The sequence below is a fragment of the Mustelus asterias genome, chromosome 2, assembly GCF_964213995.1.
Source record: "Mustelus asterias chromosome 2, sMusAst1.hap1.1, whole genome shotgun sequence".
In the NCBI taxonomy this organism is placed as follows: domain Eukaryota; kingdom Metazoa; phylum Chordata; class Chondrichthyes; order Carcharhiniformes; family Triakidae; genus Mustelus; species Mustelus asterias.
In genome coordinates this window covers 154,183,343-154,209,607 of record NC_135802.1, presented here as the reverse complement: position 1 = coordinate 154,209,607, position 26,265 = coordinate 154,183,343, and the positions used below count along the sequence as shown (strand labels likewise).

The following is a 26,265-nucleotide window of genomic DNA, read 5'->3' as shown; positions in this document are numbered from 1 at the left end:
AGGAAACTGGAAGCAAGGATGAGAACTTCAAAATTAGGGTAGTCTCAGCCAGGAGCACTATATTCTATATAAAAGATACAGTTTATAATGTTGTGCATAGGAACAGCAGAACATAGTAAATTTCCCCATTTCTATGTGGAACTAATATTTGATGGACTTCGAAGACTCAAAGGCAGGGTTCACTTTTAATGTGTATTTATTTTTAAATGGTCGGCCTGTACAATTGCACAGGTGATCTTTGTGTTTGATTCAAGAGCAGTGACATGTAGCATCTGAACCCAACTCTTATTTTCATTGACAACACTCCAGTTACAGAAATGTGACTGCCTTCAGATTAAGATATTGGCCTTGACACACAAACGGTCAGTCTTGCGACAATAAAAATTCTTCCACAAGGCTGTTAAATTCTTGAGCGAAGCGCAGGTGTAAGTTGTGCTTGCCTTCTGCCATCAGGTGCAGTCTGCAGACAGAAATATTTTAAAAAAACAATTAGAATCACAGTTGAGAGATGGTAAGTGTGAAAGGCGATAGGGCAAAGTTCAGAGTGTAGCGGGATTGTTGTTGTTGCAGGTCCAATAGGCCGAATGGGCTCCCTCTGCACTGACCAGAGAAGAGGTCCCTGTGGAATCGCAGTCCCCCCCTTCTCCCTCGAATCACCAGTCTCCCATCCAATTCAATCAACAACACACTGAACATAGCCTCACCTGGAGCCCTTGACGTGCTTGTGTATGTAGTCTGCGTGACATCTCGGCACCATAGGGTCTTTCTCTCCGTGAATTATGAGTGTGGGACATTTGACTTGTGGAAGAGCATCTTTACAAACATCTCCTACAGCAGAAACGCATATGATCACAGTATGTGTGGGATGACAAGTCAGAATTTTGTTGAAAAACACTCATTTTATGCTTACAGATTCTCTCGTACTGAAAACCCATTAAAATATCAAGTTCCTTTTTAAATTTTACAAATGTTCTGTCCAGGGAGACCTAGTTTTTAATTATAGTCATTATGGTACAAACTGAAACCGTTCAGCCATTGAGCCAATGCCAGCTCTCTGTGGTCAGGTCCATTCCTCCAGCTCTACTCACACAGCCCCTCAGCAAGTTTATTTCTCTCACTCGGATTTCCATCCAATTTCCTCGGATTTCCAACAATTCCAAATAATTTATCAGCACGGTCCCTTTCTGACTCAAAATGAAAATGTAGGAATGGCACATCATACCACTCTGGACCTGAATGAGCAAGATTCATTGGGGTAGCACGGTGGCACAGTGGTTAGCACTGTTACCTCAAAGCGTCAGGGACCCAGGTTCAATTCCCGGCCTTGGGTCACTATCTGTGCGGAGTCTGCACGTTCTCCCCGTGTCTGCGTGGGTTTCCTCCGGGTGCTCCGGTTTCCTCCCACAGTCCAAAGGTGTGCAGGTTAGGTTGATTGGCCATGCTAAATTGACCCTGAGTGTCAGGGGATTAGCAGGTTAAATACATGGGGTTGCAGGGCTAGGACCTGAGTGGGATTGTTGTCAATGCAGACTTGATGGGCTGAATGGCCTCCTTCTGCACTGTAGGGATTCCATGTTCCTATGATTAGAATCTTGTTCAAAAAGTAATGAGCCTGTTAATGGGCATAGCCCATTATTAATGTGCAAATCTGTCAGCAAGTTTCAGAGATGCAACACTGCAAATTGTCTATCTCCAGAACTTGCTGGACAAATTGTGTCATTCTTCCGTTTATTTCTTGCAAACAGCATCTGATTACCTCCCCCGCCTCTCCGTCCTGCCGAATTTGCACATTAACTATCTGTTAAACTTGCCACAGAAAGTTAAGTCTGGCAATTATGTGCGTGAATTTTAATAACATGGTAATGATTAAAGTTTTAAAGTTTATTAGTGTCACAAGTAGGTTTACATTAACACTGCAATGAAGTTACTGCGAAAATCCCCTAGTCGCCACACTCCGGCGCCTGTTCGGGTAACACTGAGGGACAATTTAGCACGGCCAATGCACTTAACCAGCACGTCTTTCAGACTGTGGGGGGAAGCTGGAGCACCCGGAGGAAACCCACGCAGACACGGGGAGAACGTGCAGACTCCACACAGACAGTGACCTGAGCCAGGATTCGAAGATGGGTCCCTGGTGCTGTGAGGCAGCTGTGCGAACCACTGTGCCACTATTGCTAATTAAGTTCTCCGACCCAGAAAACAAACAACTTAAACTGTGGAGTCTCATTCCTTCAGGTTGTAAATTATTCTTCCAGATTTATACACAAGAATTTCCTCAGGTTCCCTGAATTTATTGCGATCTTATCATAGAATCATAGAAACCCTACAGTACAGAAAGAGGCCATTCGGCCCATCGAGCCTGCACCGACCACAATCCCACCCAGGCCCTAGCCCCATATCCCTACATATTTTACCCGCGGCACGGTAGCACAGTGGTTAGCACTGCTGCTTCACAGCTCCAGGGTCCCGGGTTCGATTCCCGGCTCGGGTCACTGTCTGTGTGGAGTTTGCACATTCTCCTCGTGTCTGCGTGGGTTTCATCCGGGTGCTCCGGTTTCCTCCCACAGTCCAAAGATGTGCGGGTTAGGTTGATTGGCCAGGTTAAAAAAAAAATTGCCCCTTAGAGTCCTGGGATGCGTAGGTTAGAGGGATTAGCGGGTAAATATGTGGGGGTAGGGCCTGGGTGGGATTGTGGTCGGTGCAGACTCGATGGGCCGAATGGCCTCCTTCTGCACTGTAGGGTTTCTATGATTTCTATGATAATCCCTCTAACCTGCGCATCTCAGGACACTAAGGGGCAATTTTTAGCATGGCCAATCAACCTCACCCGCACATCTTTGGTCTGTGGGAGGAAACCGGAGCACCCGGAGGAAACCCACGCAGACACGAGGAGAATGTGCAAACTCCACACAGACAGTGACCCCAAGCTGGGAATCGAACCCAGGAACCCAATTATAAATCCAGTATTATCTTACCATCCACTTTTTTTCCAATTTCACCGACGCCATCTATCCAGTCAGCCCAGGTCTTAGCGAAATATTCAGCCCCGTACATCTCCACGAGGGGCCTTCTCATGTTTTCGCTCCATGTTGAGACATCGCGAACAGCTGGAATCAAGCAGGAATGGTGAGTATCAATAAGAACATAAGAACATAAGAAATAGGAGCAGGAGTAGGCCATCTAGCCCCTCGAGCCTGCCCCGCCATTCAATAAGATCATGGCTGATCTGACGTGGATCAGTACCACTTACCCGCCTGATCCCCATAACCCTTAATTCCCTTACCGATCAGGAATCCATCCATCCGCGCTTTAAACATATTCAGCGAGGTAGCCTCCACCACCTCAGTGGGCAGAGAATTCCAGAGATTCACCACCCTCTGGGAGAAGAAGTTCCTCCTCAACTCTGTCTTAAACCGACCCCCCTTTATTTTGAGGCTGTGTCCTCTAGTTTTAACTTCCTTACTAAGTGGAAAGAATCTCTCTGCCTCCACCCTATCCAGCCCCCGCATTATCTTATAAGTCTCCATAAGATCCCCCCTCATCCTTCTAAACTCCAATGAGTACAAACCCAATCTCCTCAGCCTCTCCTCATAATCCAAACCCCTCATCTCCGGTATCAACCTGGTGAACCTTCTCTGCACTCCCTCCAATACGTTAGATACAATGAGAAATAACGCTACCACAAATGAACGGGGAAATTCTACGCCGGGAAAACAGTGGGATCACCAGACAAAAGACATGAAGCGTTAAAATGGTGTGTTTATTATATTAAGATGCACAGGGGAAAGACATTGGTTATTAAGTGCTTAGAGTATTTACAAAGAGAGACTGCAGTTGGTAGGTACAGTAGGAGGCAGACAATATGTGATGCCGTGTTCTGTAAAGAAACAGACACTGAGGGACAATTTAGCATGGCCAATCCACTTAACCTGCACGTTTTTGGACTGTGGGATGAAATTGAAGCACACGGAGGAAACCCACGCAGACATGGGGAGAATGTGCAAACTCCACACAGACAGTTTCATAAATTCGCCATCTGGCTGAGTGTCCAATTATCATTATCATTATCCGACCAGCTTCTGCCACTTAGCATCATTATGGGTGGAGATCGAGATAATGCTCGAGAAACCTGTTCAGAGAACGAACGTGATAATCAAGACTCTCAGTCAGAAAGGACAAAGTCTTCACAGCGAGTAGGCAAATGCAATGTTAGTATTCATTTCGAGAGGACGAGAATACAAAAGCAGGGATGTACTGCTGAGGCTGTATAAGGCTCTGGCCAGACCACATTTGGAATATTGTGAGCAATTTTGGACCGTGTTATCTAAGGAAGGATGTGCTGGCCTTGGAGAGGGTCCAGAGGAGAGTGATCCCGGGAATGAAAAGCTTGACGTATGAGGAGCATCTGAGGACTTTGGATCTGTACTCAATGGAGTTTAGAAGGATGAAACTTACAGAGTATTGAAAGGCCTGGATAGAGTGGACGTGGGGAAGATGTTTCCATTAGTGGGAGAGACTGGGATCCAAGGGCACAGCCTCAGAGTAAAGGGACAACCCTTTAGAACGGAGATGAGGAGGAATTTCTTCAGCCAGAGGGTGATGAATCTATGGAATTCATTGTCACAGAAGGCTGTGGAGGCCAGGTCATTGAGTGTAATTAAGACAGGGATAAGTTCTTGATTGGTATGGGGATCAAAGGTTATGGAGAAAAGGCAGGAGAATGGGGTTGAGAAACGTATCAACCATGATTGAATGGCAGAACAGACTCGATGGGCCGAATGGCCTAATTCTGCTCCTATATCTTATGATCTTATATATCTTAGGGTGAGGCAGTGATATATGTCTTATAATAATTATCTAAAACCTGTGCATTAGTGTGCGTTTGAGGGTTTTAACATTAAGTGAAGTTGGTGCAGAAACGTCACATGATAACACTTCAATAACATTTTTGAATGTACCTGGTTTTACAGTGAAATGCTGGGAAGTTTTTGGAAACAGAGAGGTCTGGCTGAAACTCCAAGTGAGTAAACGAGGTAGAAATTAACCATGTTGCTCAGTGAGAGCAAGATTCAGTTTGATCCCTCAGTCTGGGGTCAGTTCCCAGTTTCACCCGCATTGAGGAAGTGATGAACAGAAAAGGGAAAGGTTGGACACGCGAGGTTGGCTTTTCGGTATCGAGTTGTTCCAGTCCTGGCCCTAAATGCCTCTCTCTGCACGTCCCAACACACTGCCCCCCCCAAAACTAGCTCGGGCTCCCGTGGGGCTGAGTTGAGAGAGGAATTCTGCCCCAATCCTGCAGCACACATGAAGGAAAGACTCACATTTACATAGCGCCTTTCACAACCACAGGATATCCCAGAGGGAAGGGTATTTTGGAGCCCAGTCATTGTTGCAACGCAGGGAATGAGGCAATTGGATTGGGCACAGCAAGATCCCACAGACTGCAATGTCGTTATGAGCAGGCAATCTGTTTTTGTGATGCCGATTAAGGGATTAATATTGGCCTGGACCTCAGGGGAAACTCCCCAGCTTCCTTTTCGAAATAATGCCACGGGATCTTTCACATCCAACTGAGAGGCAGCGCGCTCGCCTCTGAGACACAAGCCCCATTCCAGCACCCGAGCACCAACAAATCGAGTCTGACACTCCAGCGCAGTACTGCAGGAGTGCAGCACTGACAGATGTGCTAACTGTGGATGCGATGTTAAACCGAGGCCCTCTCTTCACCCTCAGTTTACCTGCTCATAACGACATTGCGATCTGTGGGATCTTGCTGTGCCCAATCCAATTGTCTCATTTCCTGCATTGCAATAGTGAGTTGGCTCCAAAAAACACTTCCCTCTGGGACGTCCTGCGGTTGTGAAAGGCGCTATGTAAATGCGAGTCTTTCCTTCAGGTGTGCTGCAGGAGCAGAGTTGGGGCTCTCTCAACTCAGCCCCACGTGAGCCCAAGCTAGTTTTGGGGGGCAGTGTGTTGGAGCGTGCGGAGAGGGGCATTTCGGTCTCATTGCAGATCCGGTGGGAGCGTCCCATTGGGTAGCAGACAGCAAAATGTGGTTGGCCTGCAGTAAGACACCCCTCCATTATCATATCAATGAAGAGTCACTGCTAAAGGGGCAGCTACATTCCAGAGATATCAATAACAAACTGAACAAAAGGTGCTGAATGAGGTGTGGCTACTTCTGCAGCAGATATGGGAGCAGTGGTGTTGTACAAGACATTAATAAGGCCACACTTGGAATACTGGGTACAGTTCTGGTCACCCTATTATAGAAAGGATATTATTAAACTAGAAAGAGTGCAGAAAAGATTTACTAGGATGCTACCGGGACTTGATGGTTTGAGTTACAAGGAGAGGCTGGATAGACTGGGACTTATTTTCCCTGAAGCATAGGAGTCTTGGGGTGATCTTATAGAGGCCTATAAAATAATGAGGGGCACTGATCAGCTAGATAGTCAACATCTTTTCTCAAAGGTTAAGGGGAGACTAAAACTAGAGGGCATAAGTTTAAGGTGAGAGGGAAGAATACAAAAGGGTCCAGAGGGGCTATTTTTTCACACAGAGGGTGGTGAGTGTCTGGAATGAGCTGCCAGAGGTAATAGTAGAGGCGGGTACAATTTTGTCTTTTAAAAAGCATTTAGACAGTTACATGGTTAAGATTAGTATAGAGGAATGTGGGCCGCATGCAGGCAATTGGGACAAGCTTAATGATAAAAACTGGGCGGCATGGACAAGTTGGGCCGAAGGGCCTGTTTCCATGCCGTAAACCTCCATGACTCAGTGGTGACCAATACATGTGGTGAGTTGATGCTCATTATAAGGACGTTAGGACCCGAACATCCCATTTTTGTCTGGGGACACAGTTTTGTCTAATGCAATCCGTAGCCATGTTAAAATGAAGCAGAAAATCCTGCAGGAGAAAACAATCCTTAACATAGAAGGATTGCAGCCTCGTTAAGGTATGTAGTAAAGAGCTGACCACTGAGGAGGTGAAAACATGCTGAAATATTTTACTTATTAACACCTCAGCCGGATGCTGTTAATAAAAATATTCTTTGACAGAGCTGCTGTTGCAATTAAGTTTTTGTTAATTATCTGTTCACGGGATGTGGTCATTGCTGACTCGGCCAGCATTGATTGCCCATCTCTAATTGCCCTCAAGAAGATGGAGGTGAGCTGCCTTCTTCAACCGCTGCAGTCCATGTAGTGTAGGTGCACAGCACACTATCACTTACCTTTAGACCTGTCCCTCAATCCCAGTTCAGCTTTGGGGAATTGTTACGAGATTCACTCCATCATTTGCATATTGTTTGTATCATGTGACCTGATCGCCACAGGTTTAGTGAGCATCAAAATGCTATTGGGCAATACTAGAGAGGGGGTGGGGGACCACAACCAAATCCTGTCCCGCCATTCGCGGTTGCTGTGCCGCCCCTCTGAGGGGTTTAACCCTGACTGCTTTCCCTAACATCGCTGTCATTTAAGAGTGGCAGAACAGGCAAGAATGCAGAGGGAGTTGATGGCCAAGCGGTATCATCACTAGACTATTAATCCAGAAACTCAGCTAGTGTTCTGGGGACCCGGGTTCGAATCCGGGTGGAACTTGAATTCAATAAAAAATATCTGGAATTAAGAATCTACTGATGATCATGAAACCATTGCCAATTGTCGGAAAAACCCATCTGGTTCACTATGCCCTTTAGGGAAGGAAATCTGCCGTCCTTAGCGGGTCTGGCCTACATGTGACTCCAGAGCTACAGCAATCATAGATCATAGAATCACTGCAGTACAGAAGGAAGCCATTCAGCCCATCGGGTCTGTACCAACCACGATCCCACGCAGGCCTTATTCCCCGTGCACATTTATCCTGTTAATCCCCCTGACACTAGGGTCAATTTAGCATGGCCAATCAACCTAACCTGCACATCTTTGAACTGTGGGAGAAAACCAGAACAACCGGAGGAAACCCACGCAGACACGGGGAGAACGTGCAAACCCCACACATACAGTGACCTGAGGCCAGAATTGAACCTGGGTCCCTGACGCTGTGAGGCAGCAGTGCTAACCACTGTGCTACTGTATCGCACCTGGCCAGCAATGTGGTTGACTCTCAACTAAGGGCAACTAGGGATGGGCAATAAATGCTGGCCCAGCCAGCGACGCCCATGTCCCACAAATGAATAAAAAGGTAGCTGCTCGCCCTTTATCTGATTAGCACTCATAGGTTTGGGGATCAAATGAAAAGGTCCGCCTCCCCCCCAACTAATTTTCACTGATTCTCCACCGCTCCACCCGATTTTGAACAGCTGGAATGTAAGCCAGCTGTTCTTGGCCAAATGGACACCTTTCCGCTTATTCGAGACCAGTACAGGTGAAGGTTAACCGTTGCAACTTCGGCCGCAGCAGCAGCTTTTCTAGGGCAATGCTTTCCAGGATTGAAAATTGCAGCAAGTCCTGCCCCTCCCTACCCCCCTCATTGGGAGCTGTGCGAGTGGGAGAGGAGCAGCACGGTGGCACAGTGGTTAGCTCTTCTGCCTCACAGCGCCAGGGTCCCAGGTTCGATTCCCAGCTTGGGTCGCTGTCTGTGCGGAGTCTGCACATTCTCCCCATGTCTGCGTGGGTTTCCTCCGGGCGCTCCGGTTTCCTCCCACAGTCCAAAGATGTGCAGGTTAGGTGAATTGGCCATGCTAAAATTACCCCACAGTGTCAGGGGGACTAGCTCGGGTAAATGCATGTGGTGATAGGAATAAGGCCTGGGTGGGATTGTGGTCGGTGCAGACTCGATGGGCCGAATGGCCTCCTTCTGCACTGTCGGATTCTATGGGAGACCTGGGAGGGTGGGGGGGACCTGTGAGAGTGGGCAGGAATTGGAGTGTTTAATCTTCAAGCGATTTTTCAAAACGTACCTTTATAACTGTCTTCGTAGAGCAAGAATCAGGCCTCTAATATTGATCGTTTAGGCTGTGAACCATTATTAAAAGTGAGAATTTAGAAGGGACTTTGCAGCTGTTAGAATTCAGTCAAAACTCCACGGTTGCCATTGATACTTCAGAGCTCGCAACCCCCAAAGTCTCATCTCACGACCGCACTGGGAGGGAATCTCGACCCCCAGTTTGAAGCCCTGTTGTATGGGGTCCAAATGGGATTTTAAAATCACAAGGGAAAATGAAGGAAGCAGATACAAGCCCTAAAACAATTCACTTTTCAACTGCCCGTGACTGATTTTGTTTCATCAACTCCAGGGAATTTGAGGTTCAAGCTGAGGAAGGATCTTTCTAATGCAAGGACTTCGAATTTCCTGTCTAAAATTAGAGCACTGTCTGCCGTGAGGGAGATTTAAAAGCATATGGCGTAAAAATGTTTTCGGGCCTAGTGTCGCAGAGGCTGCGCAGGCCCAAACCAGGAGCTGGAGGCCAGTTCGAAACTGGGCCTCAGGCCCCATTTCAACAGGTTCAACGAGATACAAATGCCTGTCGTAACTCCACAAGAGATCCATCCATCTGAGGAAATGAATTTCAGGCCCTCTGGAAAGTGGTGATGCTGAGGTAATGGGGGTGGGGGGAGTTGGTGAGGGTGGGGGGGATTATTCTCTGTAAGTATTTCTTATAATATTGCCACCAAATCCACATACTCACCGTTGTAAAGTTTTATGTCTTCCTGAGTAAGATAGGCGTTTGCACCCCACACGACCAATTTGCGAATCAGGTTGGGATATTTCGAGGCAGCAATCAGAGCAGATATTCCACCGTCGCTCCAACCCGCAAGGGAAAATCTCCTGAAGTTCAGCGCCTGGAAAGAACGGCAACATTCCTGAGACTTTGCCATGATTTTTTTTTTCATTCATGAGATATGGGCGTCGCTGGCTGGCCAGCATTTATTGCCCATCCCTAGTTGTTGAGAGTCAACCACATTGCTGTGGCTCTGGAGTCACATGTAGACCAGACCGGGTAAGGACGGCAGATTTCCTTCCCTAAGGGACATTAGTGAACCAGATGGGTTTTTCCAACAATCGACAATGGTTTCATGGTCATCAGTAGATTCTTAATTCCAGATTTTTTTTATTGAATTCAAATTCCACCATCTCCCTTGGTGGGATTTGAACCCGGGTCCCCAGAACATTAACTGAGTTTCTGGATTAATAGTCTAGCGATAATACCACAAGGCTATCACCTCCCCTATGAGAATGGATATAGCGTCATTGTGGCACAGAATGAAACCAATTTAAGTTCAATTTAACTTTATTCATTTGTGTCACAAGTAGGTTTACATTAACACTGCAATGAAGTTACTGTGATAATCCTCTAGTTGCCACACTCCGGCGCCTGTTCGGGTACACTGAGGGAGAATTTAGCACGGCCAATGCACCTACCCACCACATCTTTGGACTGTGGGAGGAAACCGGAGCACCCGGAGGAAACCCACGCAGACACGGGGAGGACGTGCAAACTCCACACAGACAGTGACCCAAGCCGGGAATCGAACTGGGGTACCTGGCGTTATGAAGCAGCAGTGCTAACCACTGTGCCGCTGTGCCACCCCATTGTGGCCGGTTGGCCAACAGCCTGAATCGTAAGCCCAATGGACAACTGAACACTCTAAATTAAACTGCTGCGGCAGACAGCTCCTACAGCAGGATCGCTGGGAACCCAGACAGGCTAAGGTCAAACACAATTCAGGTCAGGAACGAGCAGAAAGACTCGACCCTGACCATATCTGGCAGATGGTTTGTGTATTCCCAGGTTTTGGCCGGACTCTGTGGCTCCTCAGGTTCTCACCATGACCTTATTTGGAAGGGGGCAGCGTGGAATATGCATATATGGCGATTGTCACCTAGCTGGTGTCTTCCAAATAAGGAATTTGCAACCTCATTGGGTACTGCTACTCTGCCTGGTAACCTCATTGGCTGGAAACCAGAGAACCTTCTAGAAGGGCACGAAGAGGGAGATAAGAAGAGACACCTGGAGGCCACCCTCAGCAAAGACTCAGCACAACCTGCAGCAAAGACGACGACAGAAAGACTCAGTGGCAACTCAGAGATGGATGGAAGAGGGCGTACAAGAATCGCCTTCGAAGGTGAGGACTCTGAGATGGCTGAGGCTCAGAGAATTGAACCCGCGACTCAGTCAAGTTCATTGGCACGGGTAGTATTAGAATCTTAGGCAAACGGGGCTAAGATCATTTGGGAATAGGAACTGTGTGTTAGCATTTATTGAGCTTAATAAAATTGAGTTAATGAAATTGAGTTGAACCACGAACTGAATCCTGGCCTTTTGTTCACCTGGTAAATAAGGACACCTGGGTAAAGAGATTTTAGTGCAAACTGGTTGAAGTGTCTAATTTTCCAGACAACACCATTCTGCCCATCGAGCCAATGCCAGCTCTCTGCGCAGCAATCCAGTCAGTCCCATTTGCCCACTCCATCCCTGTAATCCTCACGGTCTCTACTTCCACCGCCCTGTAAGGCAGCAAGTACCACATCACCAGCATCGCTGCTTAAAGAAATTCTTTCGCACCCTCCCTCCCCCACTGTGCCTCAAGACCAGGACCTTAAATCTGTGTCCCACTAGTCCTCATACAATCAGCCAATGGGAAGAGTTTTTCCTTATCTACCTTGTCTAAACCTGTCCTAACCCCGTACACCTCCTCAAATCTCTCCTCACTCTCCTTTGCTCCAAGGGGAACAATCTGATCTCCTCAAAATCTAAACTTGTAGGTAAAATCCCTCATCCCCGGAACCAAGCTGGTAAATCTGCTCTGCACTCCCTCAGGGACCCTCACATCCTTCCTAAAGTGTGACCTGAACCGCATGCAATGCTCTTATTACAATCTAACCAAAGTCTTATGAAGGATCCGCAGAATAATGGCCCTGTGTTTGAACTCCATTTCTCTGTGATTGAAGATTTGATAGAGCCATCAAATTCTGGAATAGTTACAGCACTGTCACCCGCCATTCAGCCCATTCATTCCAGGCCAGCTCTCTCTTTGCAAGAGCAGCTCGCCCAGTCCCACTCTCCTGCCAATACCCTATCAACTTGCAAGCTTGTTCCTTTTCAAACAATTAGGGAATTCTCTTTTGAAAGCTTTGATTGAATCTGCCTTGGCCACCTCGCAGACAGAGCGTTCAAGATCCTAACCACTCTCGATCACCTCTCAGACAAGAGCGTTCTGGATTCTAACCACGGCGGCACAGTGGTTAGCACTGCTGCCTCACAGCGCTAGGGTTCGATTCCCGGCTTGGGTCACTGTCTGCGCGGAGACTGCACATTCTCTCCTGTATCTGCGTGGGTTTCCTCCAGGTGCTCCAGTTTTCTCCCACAGTCCGAAAGACATGCTGGTTAGGTGCATGGTTAGGTCCTGGTCCCCCCATGCCAACACTATAGTTAAGAAAGCCCACCAACGCCTCTACTTTCTCAGAAGACCAAGGAAATTTGGCATGTCAGCTACGACTCTCACCAATTTTTACAGATGCACCATAGAAAGCATTCTTTCTGGTTGTATCACAGCTTGGTATGGCTCCTGCTCTGCCCAAGACCTCAAGGAACTACAAAAGATCGTGAATGTAGCCCAATCCATCACGCAAACCAGCTTCCCATCCATTGACTCTGTCTACACTTCCCACTGCCTCGGCAAAGCAGCCAGCATAATTAAGGACCCCATGCACCCCGGACATCCTCTCTTCCACCTTCTTCCTTTGGGAAAAAGATACGAAAGTCTGAGGACACGTATCAACCGACTCAAGAACAGCTTCTTCCCTGCTGCTGTCAGACTTTTGAATGGACTTACCTCGCATTAAGTTGATCTTTCTCTACACCTTAGCTATGACTGTAACCCTACATTCTGCACACTCTCATTTCCTTCTCTATGAACAGTATACTTTCTCTATATAGCATGCCAGAAACAATACTTTTCACTGTATACTAATACATGTGACAAAAATAAATCAAATCAAATCAAATCATTGGCCATGCTAAATTCTCCCTCAGTGTACCCAAACATGCACCAGAGTGTGGCAACTAGGGGATTTTCACAGTAACTGCATTGCAGAGTTAATGTAAGCTGACTTGTAACACGAATAAATAAACTTTAAACTTTAAAAACTTTAACTCTTGACTACCTCACAGATACAATGTTCCAGATTCTAACCACTCGCTGGCTGCTGACTGATTTAAAATTCTGATATAAAATGGAAAACTCTCTCCTTTTATTACTGAAATAATCTACCTAAATTCTATTACCTTTCATTTTCCATCCCTTTTTACTCTCTGTCTTACTGAACTTTCTTTCTCTCCTTTCATTTTGGATTGATATCTATTTTAAAAGAGGGGTAAATAGAAATTAAAGAGCTAAACAAATGCTTCAGGGAATGCTTTGTGGGGTTGCACATTCCCAAGATGCTCAGAGTTCCATTTCCAGTTGTGCCCGGAAACTGGACTTTACAACATTGTCAATTCCATCAGAATTCAAAGTTTGCTCTGTGCCGCTCGTAACCAATGGCAGAGGTCGTGCAGCAGTGGGGAGCTTAGGGTATTTATGCAATGCACAAACCTGCATTAGATCCACAGCATCTTTCGCATCCGTATGATAGAAATCCAAAGGAAACTCTCGTTTCGGAGGGATGGAGTGCCCATAGCCTCGAGGGTCCCAGCAAACAACGCTGAAATGTTCCTTGTTCAATGACTTAAGCTGAGGTCCAAAATCGGTCTGGCTGCTTCCTGCAAGGGGAAAATGGTTTTATTAACTGGCCGTTCATCCAATCCCACCCGGAATGATATCTTCCATTAGAGCTGCACTCATTATTCGACAGTACTCAGAGAAGCAACATATGACAAAACATACTCCCAGCAATCAAAAGAGAAAATGCTGGAAAATCTCAGCAGGTCTGACAGCATCTGTAAGGAGAGAAAAGAGCTGATGTTTCGAGTCCAGATAACCCTTTGTCAAAGCTTTGATAAAGGGTCATCTGGACTTGAAATGTGTTTGATGGCAGCAGACAAGGTCACTCTCCGTGACCTTGCCCCACCCATTTGTCACCCCTCTACCTTGTTTCATTCTTTTAAGATACTCCTCATTGACCAAACCTTTGCTGAACAGCCCCCTACTATACACCTTGTACACCTGTGACTGTGCGGCCAAATTCCTCTCCAATTCGATTTTCAAGTTTGCTGACGATGCCACCATAATGGGTCAGATCTCAAACAATGACAAGTCAGAGTACAGGAATTAGATAGAGAATCTGGTGAACTGGTGCAGCAACAATAATTTCTCCCTCAATGTCAATAAAACGAAGGAGATTGTCATCGACTTCAGAAAGCATAGAGAAGAACATGCCCCTGTCTACATCAATGGGGATGAATAGAAAGGGTCGAGAGCTTCACGTTTTTAGGTGTCCAGATCACCAACAACCTGTCCTGGTCTCCGCCCCATGCCGATACTATAGTTAAGAAAGCCCACCAACGCCTCTACTTTCTCAGAAGACTAAGGAAATTAGACATTTCAGCTACGACCCTCACCAACGTTTACAAATGCACCATAGAAAGCATTCTTTCTGATTGTATTACAGCTTGGTATGGCTCCTGCTCTGCCCAAAACCGCAAGAAACTACAAAAGGTCATGAATGTAGCCCAATCCATCACGCAAACCAGCCTCCCATCCATTGACTCTGTCTACACTTCCTGCTGCCTCGGCAAAGCAGCCAACATAATTAAGGACCCCACGCACCCCGGACATTCTCTCTTCCACCTTCTGCCGTCGGGAAAAAAGATACAAAAGTCTGAGGTCACATACCAACTGACTCAAGAACAGCTTCTTCCATCAGACTTTTGAATGGACCTACCTTGCATTAAGCTGATCTTTCTCTACACCCTAGCTATGACTGTAACAGTACATTCTGCACTGTCTCGTTTCCTTCTCTATGAATGGTATGCCCTGTCTGTATGGCGTGCAAGAAACAATACTTTTCACTGTATACTAATACATGTGACATTAATAAATCAAATCAAATTAAATCAAATGATATCTGCATTATGTGGCTCAGGGTCATATCCTGCTTCACAACACTGCTGTGGTGGGATATTTGACTAGACGATGCACTAACAGCGCTATAAAAAAGGAGGTAGTTGTTGTTGTTGGAACGTAATTATTGACTTTTTAAATAGTATGTTGTAGACAGAAGAGCTATAACATTTGAAACATTAGCACTAACCTAACCGGTTTGGCAAAACCTTTGTTAAATTCTGATCTGCCAAGTCAAAAGATGAAGAAACTACAAACTTACCCAGTGCCCCAGGGAGCAGCAAGAGGGCATGATCCCCCTTCCCTGTTTGTTGATAATGGAGGTGAACTCCATTAACTTCTATTTTTGCAGAGGTTATTGTGCTGGAGCAAAAATAAATTAAAAATCAGCATGTTCAATTTCATAATATATGAAAAACGTTCTATATATATATATTTATACATATATATTATACATATAATATATATATATAAATATACATACATATATTATACATTATATTATATATTATATGGGATTGTTGTTAGTGTGGACTCGGTGGGCTAAATGGCCTCCTTCTGCACTGTAGGGATTCTATGATGTATATATATAGATATATAACTGAGGCCCAGTTAGCCTGCATGGGTGGATGTAAAAGATACATGGCATCATTTTTAAAAAGTATTAATTCACAGGATGTGGGCATCACTGGCTAGACCAGCATTTATTGCCCAACCCCGGTTGCCCTTGAGAAGGTGGTGGTGAGCTGCCTTATTGAACCACTGCAGTCCCAGAGGTGTAGGTACACCCACAGTGCTGTTAGGGATTGAGTCCCAGGATTTTGATCCAGCGACATTGAAGGAACTGTGATATGTTTCCCAGTCAGGATGGTGAGTGACTTGGAGGGGAACTTCCGGGTGGTGGTGTTCCCAGGTATCTGCTGCCCTTGTCCTTCTAGATGATAGATGTCTGCTGTTGAAGGAAGCTTGGTGAGTTTCTGCAATGCATCTTGTAGAAAGTGCACAGAGCTGTCGCTGTGCGCCAGTGGTGGAGGGGTTGAATGTTTGTGGAACGGGCGCCAATCAAGCAGGAGGTTTTGTCCTGGATGGTGTCGAGCTTGAGGGTTGTTGGAGCTGCACTCAATCGAGGCAAGTGGAGAGTATTCCATCGCACTCCTGACTTGTGTAGATGGTGGACAGGCTTTGAGGAGTCAGGAGATATTCAAAGAAAAGTAGAGAGAGTCTCCGACCTAGGAACAGGAGAAGGCCATTCAGCCCCTCAAGGCAATTCAATGAGAACATGGCTGATCTGTGACCTAACTCCACATACCCGCCTTTACCTCAGATTTCTTTAGCTAACTAAATCTCCCAATCTCAAATCTAAAATTAACAACTTGTCCAACACTGAGCAACAGATTATGTGACCAATACCATCTTTCTGTTCATAACCTGCTGACTGCGTTTTCTGCATTAGAACAATGTCTTCACTTAAAAAAATACTTCAGTTATGAAAAGTGCTTTGCAATGCCCTGGAGTTGCGAGAAATTCTATATAAATACAAGTTCTCTTGTTCATTCATATATGTTACGGGGCTTCTTTGATGCTTTATTTGTTGTTCCCTTCAAGTAGCCAGACCAAGTCATGGAGATAACGTATTAAAGACTATAGCTATAGGACTCCGACTTAAGTCATCAAGGCCAGTCAGAGTACAAAATTCAGAAATACACAAGCAGTTATAGTTTCAAATTTGATTACAAGTAATTAGTATATACCAGTCGAGGCATAGAAGTTACCTCTATCCACTCGCGTTTATTGATTAAGGTTACCTCATGCATAAGGGTTACATAAGGGTATCGTGTCCAATTATAACTTCTGCATGTTATATCATCAAGCAACGATAGCTATAATGCTGACCATTGGTATATCAACCTCCCTTTCCATTGTTCCTTGTCTAATGGGCAAACATGAGCTGTGGCTGCACATTGTTCAATTAAATGGTCCTTGACTCTTATCTGGGTCTGCTTTAATCAAGACCTGTGGTTTCCACATAGCTTTCCCTGTGTGAGTGAGAAGCAGCTTGTAGCTTATGTGATTTTTAAACATGTGTGATTATTAATCCTTTCAATATATGTACATTTAATACACATATATATATAAATTATATACATTAACATATGTAAGCCATGAAAATCTTGGCCTGGATTTTACTGGCAGGGGGTAAGTCCCAATATTGACACCAATTGCGAGTTGCAAGCACGCAGGAGTGGGCACAAGGACCAAGGTGGCAATTTTCCTGGAATCACTCTTTTGATTGGCTGCTGCCAGTCCCCCACAACCCAATCAAGGACAGTGGGCCGGCACTCCATGCTGCCAACCCAATCACAAGACCAGCAACCTTGGCAGGACTGCCAGTATAGGTGGCTGCTGCTGAGCCGTCCTTGCAAGGATGGAAGAAATTCTTTCCCTCTGACGCAGCCAAGACAGGCCCAGTGATTGGGGGTGAAAACCTTCTAGCAGTGGTGGCGGGGCTTTGGGGGAGGCTCCTGACATTGGGACACGGGCATTTTCTTTGGGCTATGGAATCTCCAAATGTGATCCCCATCCCAGCCACCAGAAGCCACCTGGAGGCTATCTCAATGCAGCTGCCAGCCTCATCACATTGGCCAACCAAACCAATGCCATTCCTCCCTCTACTCTGCCACCCAGTAAATTCTTGCCCCCTTATGTCTCCGTACAATCCATCACACTTTGCACTTTTATTTAGATTTGCTAACTAACCATAAATAAAGCAAATCTCCCTCAGCCTGCATTCCTGATGCAATGGGCTGAAGGAAGCGGTCTCTTTTCAAAATGTATATTTTCTACCGTGGTCAAAGAAGTAGCTTATAAAGCCACCACAATCCCAGATGACCATAGGCTGCTCTCCCCCTTGAGGGGGCATGCAGGAGCATCTTAAAGGAAGACAGAGAGGTGGAGAGGTTTTAGGAAGGAATTCCAGAACTTAGGCATGGGGTGGTGGAGTCAAAGGGCTAGAATTAGAGGAGATGGAGATAGGCGGTCTTGGTGATGATGTGACTATGAGTTCGGAAGTTCACCTTGGGGTCAAATATGACGCTGAGATTGTGAGCAGTCTGTTTGGGCCTCAGACGGCTGCCATGGGCAGGGGTGGAGTTGGTAACTAGGGAACAGAGTTTGTAGCAGGGGCTGAAGGCAACAGATTCAGTCTCCCCAAGACGTAACTGAAGGAAATTTCTGCTCACCCGCTGCTGAATGCCTGATAATTTAGTGAGAGTCGAGAGAGGTGATGGCGAGGTAGGGCGGATTGTCGTCAGTGTACACGTGAAAACTGACTTGTTTTGGGATGATGTCACAAAAGGGCAGCACGCAAACGAGAATTAGGATGGGGAGGGCCGAGGGGATTGTTGGAGGGCGGGGGAGAAGAGAACCAAACACAACAGAAGGAGAAGTCGTCGCAAGTGATAGTCTGGCTAGATAGATAAGAATGGAACTGGATCAGAGCATGTCCCACCCACCTGGACAATAATGGAGAAGCGTTGGAGGAAGATAGTGGACTCAATTGTGTCAACGGTTGCACACAGGTTGGGAAGGACATGGGGGGAAAGTTTCCTTTTGTCAGAATCACATGGAATATCATTTGTGATTTTGATAAGAGCCATTTTAATCACCGAGGCAATGACGGAAACCTGATTGAGGGGATTCGAACAGGGAATTTTGGGAAAGATGAACACAGTCCAGGACGTTGGGGGAGAAAGGGAGGCTGGAAATGGGACGGTGGTTTGTAAGGACAGTGCAGCCGTGCATTGTTGTTTTTTGATGACTGTGGATTTCAAGGAGGGGCAGAACCGGAGGAGAGAAAACTGTTAACAATATCAACTAATGTGGAGTGGAGATGCCAGCATTGGACGGGAGTGGGCACAGTAAGAAGGCTCACAACACAGGTTGAAGTCCAACAGGTTTATTTGGAATCATGAGCTTTCGGAGCGCCGCCCCTTCATCAGGTTCTTACTGTGCCAACATGGAGACCAGGAAGAGAAGGTATGCGTTCTACAGTTTATTGGCAATAAGGTCAAGAGAGCGGGAAGAGGGTCTCATCAACAAGATGAGCTCAGGGAGGACTGAGGGGATGTTGAGGAGAAACGAGACAAGGGTGAATGATCAGGGCTACGGTAAGGGGCAGTGGGTTTAGAGGAAGTGAGATTGATTAGTAAATTATTACAGTTTCTTTTCCTTTGTCAGCTTTCTTCCTCCAGCATATTGGCACCGCACGTTATTGATTTAGTCATCAGGAAACAGCAACTCAGAACTGGAGAAGAGTAAATGTACAAATCACAGGATAGTTAGAAAAATAACAATGACTAACTGCTGATAGCCAACAAAGCAGCAAAAATTCCAAAACGTCACATCTTAAAAGTTACACCGGGTTTGACAGACCCATAATAAAAGAGAAAAGATCCCAGTGACTCACCATGGGGAACACCAGAGGAAACCTGCCGAGTGATAGAAACATCCTGTTTGGAGCGAGTGTGCATCACCCTTCAAACCTCTTCACTTAAAGATCCACAAGTCTGCAAACCGCACTCACCAACTGTAATCAACGGCACATAATCTCGAGTGGAAGTAAGGTTGTACTTCACTCTCCTGACAGGTCACATTAAGCACTGCCCCGTATCAGCAGCGTAGTGATACAGCCTGCATCTTGTGATCATTACACCTTAATGATTGACGGGGGGGGGGGGGGGGGGGGCGGGGTGGATGGGCTGTAAAATTGTGCACCATGGCACAGTAACATGCCCACCTCCATCTGTTCCTCGCGGGAAATTTGGGATGATGTCACAAAAGGGCAGCATGCAAACGAGGATTAGGATGAGGAGGGCCGAGGGGATTGTTGGGGGGGGGGGGGGAAGAGAACCAAACACAACAGAAGGAGAAGTCGTCGCAAGTGATAGTTTGGCTAGATAGATAAGAATGGAACTGGATCAGAGCATGTTCCACCCACCTGGACAATAATGGAGAAGCGTTGGAGGAAGATAGTGGACTCAATTGTGTCAACGGTTGCACACAGGTTGGGAAGGACATGGGGGGAAACTTCCACTCGAGATTATGTGCCGTTGATTACAGTTGGTGAGTGCGGTTTGCAGACTTGTGGAGCTTTAAGCGAAGAGGTTTGAAGGGTGATGCACACTCGCTCCAAACAGGATGTTTCTATCACTCGGCAGGTTTCCTCTGGTGTTCCCCACGGTGAGTCACTGGGACCTTTTCTCTTTTATTATGGGTCTGTCACACCCGGTGTAACTTTAACTTTGTGGTGGGGAAAGCCAATGCCGAATAAAACCAACGGCCTAGTGGTCAGGCCAAAGCCAGTGACTGTGTCTGAAATATTCCCCCCATCGTTAAGGCTACCATTTCCCAGCTCTGTAATGTAGAGTCATGAGGTGGGATTTTTTATTTGATTTATCATTGTCACATGTATCAGTATACAGTGAAAAGTATTGTTTCTTGCACGCTATACAGACAAAGCATACCATACATAGAGAAGGAAAGGAGAGGGTGGAGAATGCAGTGTTTCAGTCATAGCTAGGGTGTAGAGAAAGATCAACTTAATGCAAGGTAGGTCCATTCAAAAGTCTGACAGCAGCAGGGGAGAAGCTGTTCTTGAATCGGTTGGTACGTGACCTCAGACTTTTGTATCTTTTTCCCAATGGAAGAAGATGGAAGAGAGAATGTCCGGGGTGTGTGGGGTCCTTAATTATGCTGGCTGCTTTGCCGAGGCAGCGGGAAGTGTAGACACAGTCAATGGATGGGAGGCTGATTTGCGTGATGGACTAGGCTACATTCATGACCTTTTGTAGTTCCTTGCGGTCTTGGGCAGAGCAGGAGTCATACCAAGCTGTGATACAACCAGAAAGAATGCTTTCTGTGGTGCATCTGTAAAGGTTGGTGAGAGTCGGAGCTGACATGCTAAATTTCCTTAGTCTTCTGAGAAAGTAGAGGCGTTGGTGGGCATCCCGCCCGAGGCCAACAGAGCTTTACATGGTCCGAGCGCTACGATTCCCGTGGTGCGCGGGATGGCAAATGTTCGGTCATGGAGTTTTACAGCATAACAAGAGGCCCTTCAGCCCATCGTGTCTGCAACAGCCATCAAGCACCTATCCATTCTGATCCCATTTTCCAGCGCTTGGTCCGTAGCCCTGTATGCTGTGGCATGCTTTTGTCCCTGCCTCAGCTCATCTGCTGTTGAAACCCTTATCCATTACTTTCCTATCTCTAGATCCGACTATTCCAACATTCTCCTGGTCGGTCTCCCACATTCTAACCGCTGTAAATGTGGGGCGATGTTAAACAGCTGCCTGTGTCCTAACTCGCACCAGGTCCTGTTCCCCTATCGCCCCCTCCATGTTCACTGACTTACACTGGCTGCCAATGTCTTGATTTTAAAATCCTCATCTTTGTTTTCAAATCCCTTTGTGACCGCCCCCCTCCCCATCTCTGTAATCTCTTCCAGCGCCCCACAAACACTCCCCCCACCCCACAAGACATCCATCATCCACTAGCTCTCCCCTCTCGAGCCCCCCTGAATTTAATTGCTCCACCATTGGGGGCCGGGTTTTCAGTTGCTTGGGCCCCAGACTCTGGGATTCCTCCTTACAGCTGTCCATCTCTCCACCTCACTCTCCCCCTGTAAGACACTCCTTAAAGCCAAGCTTTGGTCATCTGATCCAATATGTGGCGATTAGCATCATATTAAATATAATGCTGTTGTGAACTGCTCAGGGCATTTTTTTATTTTAAAGGTGCCATACCAATAAAGGTTGTTGTTGTTGTACAGGGGCAAACCTCCAAATCGGGAGTTGGGGAACTTCTGTACAAAGTAGTGGCACAGTGGTTAGCACTGCTGCCTCATAGCGTCAGGGACCCGGGTTCGATTCCCAGCTTGGGTCACTGTCTGTGCAGAGTCTGCACATTCTCCCCGAGTCTGCATGGGTTTCCTCTGGGTGCCCTGGTTTCCTCCCACAGTCCAAAAGACTTTGTGTCCCAAGATGTGTAGGTTAGGGGGATTAGCGGGGTAAATGCATGGCATTATGGGGATTGGGCAGGAGGTGGGCCTGAGTAGGATGCTCCTTTGAAGAGTCGGTGCAGACTCGATGGGCCAAATGGCCTCCTTCTGCACTGCAGGGATTCTATGGATCTACAATTCTATGTGCAGGTCAGGTGGATTGGCCGTGCTAAATTGTGTCCAAAAGATGTGTGGGTGGTGGATTAGCCACGGTAAATGCAGGGGTTACTAGGATAGGATGGATCAGTTCAGACTCAATGGGCCGAATAGCCTCCTCCTGCACTGTAGGGATTCTATGGAAACCTTAACCCTCCACAATGCTGCCAGACCTGCTAAATTAATCCAGCATTTTCTGTTTTCAGTTGGGAGTTTTAAGCAAGTTTTAAAACTTCACACAGTGTGAAAGGTCGCAGATTTTGATTGCAGCATTTCCCCGCTGCAATGGGGACACAATGATTCACTTCCTGGTGAACAGAAAATGAAACGCAGGCTTCTCGGTGGACCTGTTTGTGGCTATTTACCTAAAGACCCCAGGCAAGATTTTTACATTGATATAAACCGATGTGTGTCTAAATGCAAGATCTTAAAAAAAACAGAGGGGTTTTTAAATTATAAATGTAGGCGTGGGCTGTCTGCTGGATTAGCATTTTCTCTTTCTTTAAAGGGTTTAACTCACCCAAACTTTACATAGAAGTTTAGCTGCACCCCCTTTAGATTTCTATATCTTTTGCGGGTCTGAGGTTTTATTTTCTCGGAGCTTAAGTTAACCGAGACCTTTTGTTAGGTGACTCCCATCCCCTCCCCTCTGTACAACCTGACTGATAGTTACCGGTACAGTTTGGAGCCCGGGCTGCAGCGAGTTGGCAAGCGCAGCGCTCTGGACAGCGCCCTGCCTGCGGTCAACAGCATCTTCCCAGCGGCGACTCTCCGCGAACCTGCCGGAGCGCAGAGCCGGGTGCCAACCCTCCCAGGCTGCCCTGCACTCGTAACCTGAACCCTCCCGGAACCTGCAGCCAACAAATCCAGGGAAGGGGTGGGTGGGAAGGAGTAACCATAAACAAAATGGGCATTTATTAAACAACAAAAGAAACGATAACATCCTCCAGAACAAATAGAGGCCACTCGGCCCATTGTAACCCGTGCTGGCTCCTTAAAAGAACAACTCCAATTGGTGCCACCCACCCCCACCTTTTCATAGAATAGAAACATAGAAAATAGGGGGGGGGGGGGTGGGTGGCACAGTGGCTAGCACTGCTGCCTCGCAGCGCCAGGGACCCGGGTTCGATTCCTGGCTTGGGTCACTGTCTGTGCGGAGTCTGCACGTTCTCCCCGTATCTGCGTGGGTTTCCTCCGGGCGCTCCAGTTTCCTCCCACAGTCGGAAAGACGTGCTGGTTAGGTGCATTGGCCGTGCTAAGTTCACCCTCAGTGTACCCGAATAGGTACTGGAGTGCGGTGACTCGGGGATTTTCACAGTAACTTCATTGCGGTGTTAATGTAAGCCTAACTTGTGACACAAATAAATAAACTTTAAAATAAACATCATTCAATATGATCATGGTTGATCCTGCACTTTCAGTATCCCACTCCCGCTTTCTCTCCATACCCCTTGATCCCTTTAGCTGCAAAGGCCACGTCCAGCTTCCTCTTGAACATATCTAACAAAATAGAAACATAAAATCATAAAGTGCAGAAGAGGCCATTCGGCCCATCGAGTCTGTACCGACAGCTGAGAAACACCTGACCTCCCACCTAATCCCATTTACCAGCACTTGGCCCATAACCTTGAATGTTATGACTTGCCAAATGCTCAGCCAGGTACTTTTTAAAGGTTGTGAGGCAACCCGCCTCTACCACCCTTCCAGGATGGTACATTCCAGACCATCACCACCCTCTGGGTAAAGTAACTTTTCCTCACATCCCCCCTAAATCTCCTGCCCCTCACCTTGAACCTATGTCCCCTTGAACAGAAGGTGGTGAAGAAGGCATATGGTATGCTTGCCTTTATAGGACGGGGTATAGAGTATAAAAGCTGGAGTCTGGTGTTGCAGCTGTATAGAACGCTGGTTAGGCCACATTTGGAGTACTGCGTCCAGTTCTGGTCGCCGCACTACCAGAAGGACGTGGAGCCTTTAGAGAGAGTGCAGAGAAGGTTTACCAGGATGTTGCCTGGTATGGAGGGTCTTTGCTGTGAGGAGAGACTGGGTAAACTGGGCTTGTTCTCCCTGGAAAGACAGAGAATGAGGGGAGACCTAATAGAGGTCCATTGACTTTTGGCGGGATCGGAAAATGCTGGTGCCAAGCGGGGCTGGAAAATGCCGACCTTTGACTCACCACAGCATCGAAGGAAATACAAACAGAAAAAGAGCTGGAAGAAACCCGTCAGGTCCAGCAGTATCTGCTGAGAGAAAAAGAGAGTTAATGTTTGCATTGAATTTGACCAACAGTCATGTTATAATGTAAAACGGTCATAACATTATCACAGTTAGTCATATTGGACTCTCGGGGTTAATTCTATTCAGCAGATGCTGCCAGGTCAGATGAGTTTTCCCAGTGCTTTCCATTTTCATTTCAGATTTGCAGCATCCTCACAGTGACTTGCTCTTATTACTGAAGGAGGCCATTGAGCCAAGCCGGGAATCGAACCCCGGTCCCTGGCCCTGTGAGGCAGCAGTGCTAACCACTAGGCCACCGCGCTTTGGAGGGAAACTTGCAGGTGGTGGCGTTCCCATGTGTCTGCTCCCCTTGTCCTTCCGGGTGGTAGAGGTTGGGGGTTTGGAAGATGCTGTTGAAGGAGCCTGGGTGAGTTGCTGCCCTGCATCTTGTAGAGATGGTATACACTGCTGTTACTGTGCGTTGGTGACTGGGGGAGTTAAAGTTGAAGGTGATGGATGGGCCATTGATCAAGCGGGGCTGCTTTGTCCTGGATGGTGAGCTACACCCACCCAGGCAAGTGGAGAGTATTCTATCACACTCCTGACCTGTGCAATATACATGGTGGATGTGTTTGGGAAGCCAGGAGGTGGGTTACTTGCTGCTCCCCCCAATTTCCTGCAGCTTTCCTCCTAATCCCTCAATTTCCCTTATTGTCCAAAGATCTGTCAATCTCAGCCTTGAATATAGGAATGGAGCATCCACTACCCACTGTGGCAGCAAATTCCAATGATTCACAAGCTGTTGAGAGAAGAAATTTCTCCTAATCTCAATCCTAAATAATCGAATGAATTTACTTTACGCTAAATGGACAAGTTTTAGAATCTGTACTTACACATCCAAGCACTGACATCTACAAATGGATAAAACAGATGATAAAGACCAAGCTAACTCTTTATAAATCACTTTCATATAAATCGTATTTTTTTCCCCTTGACTTTCTCCCATGTTGGGAAGCTCATTAATATCAAACGGATTTTCGCTCTTTCAGAAATTTTGATCTAACATTTTTTTCAAATACACTCTTATTGTCCTGATTAATTACAGGAAGCAAAGCACCTCCGACAGTGCAGCACTCCCTCGGTACTGCACTGCATTGGCAGCTTTGACTTTTGTGCCCTGGACTGGGACTCAGACCCGCAAACCTTATGCCATAATGGACAGTTCGCACTAAGCAGCAAAATAGCCATCTGTGATTAAAACCAGGGAGCAGATAAATGAGGTTAGCACCGCTGCCTCACAGCGCCAGGGACCCGGGTTCAATTTTGGCCTTGGGTTCCTGCCTGTGTGGAGTTTGCATGTTCTCCCTGTGACCGTGTGGGTTCCCTTCAGGTGCTCCGGTTTCCTCCCACAGTTCAAAGATGTGCGGGTTAGGTGGGTTGGCCGTGCTAATTGCCCCAAAGTGTCAGGGAGATTTGCAGAGTAATTACGTGGGGATAGGGCATGGGTGGGACTGTTGTTGCTGTGGGCTTGACGGACCGAATGGCCTCCTCCTGCACGGCAGGGATTCGATGATTATATGATTTTAAATGTGCAGCAAGTCTGGCCCTCGGGGGGGGGGAGAGGGGGGGGCAGGGAAGAGGAGGGGGGGGGGGGAAGAGGAGGAAGGGGAAGAGGAGGAAGGGGGAAGAGGAGGAGGGAGAGAGGGGGGAAGAGGAGGGGGAAGGAAGAGGAGGGGGAAGAGGAGGGGGCAAGAGGAGGGGGGAAGAGGAGGAGGGGGGGAAGAGGAGGAGGGGGGAAGAGGAGGAGGGGAAGAGGAGGAGGGGGA

At 47.0% G+C, this 26,265-nt stretch overlaps 1 protein-coding gene across 1 annotated transcript; it reads right to left on the bottom strand.

The window, feature by feature from the left end:
* Positions 1 to 173: 173 nt before the first annotated feature.
* On the bottom strand, positions 174 to 23,052 carry bphl (biphenyl hydrolase like). Its single transcript, XM_078198980.1, has 7 exons — positions 22,896 to 23,052; positions 15,275 to 15,375; positions 13,546 to 13,712; positions 9,636 to 9,789; positions 2,976 to 3,107; positions 705 to 828; positions 174 to 460 (listed from the first exon to the last, which is right to left on the bottom strand). Exons 1-7 carry the CDS (start codon positions 22,973 to 22,975, stop codon positions 364 to 366), a joined length of 855 nt encoding a protein of 284 aa, XP_078055106.1. The 5' UTR covers positions 22,976 to 23,052; the 3' UTR covers positions 174 to 363.
* Positions 23,053 to 26,265: the final 3,213 nt, after the last annotated feature.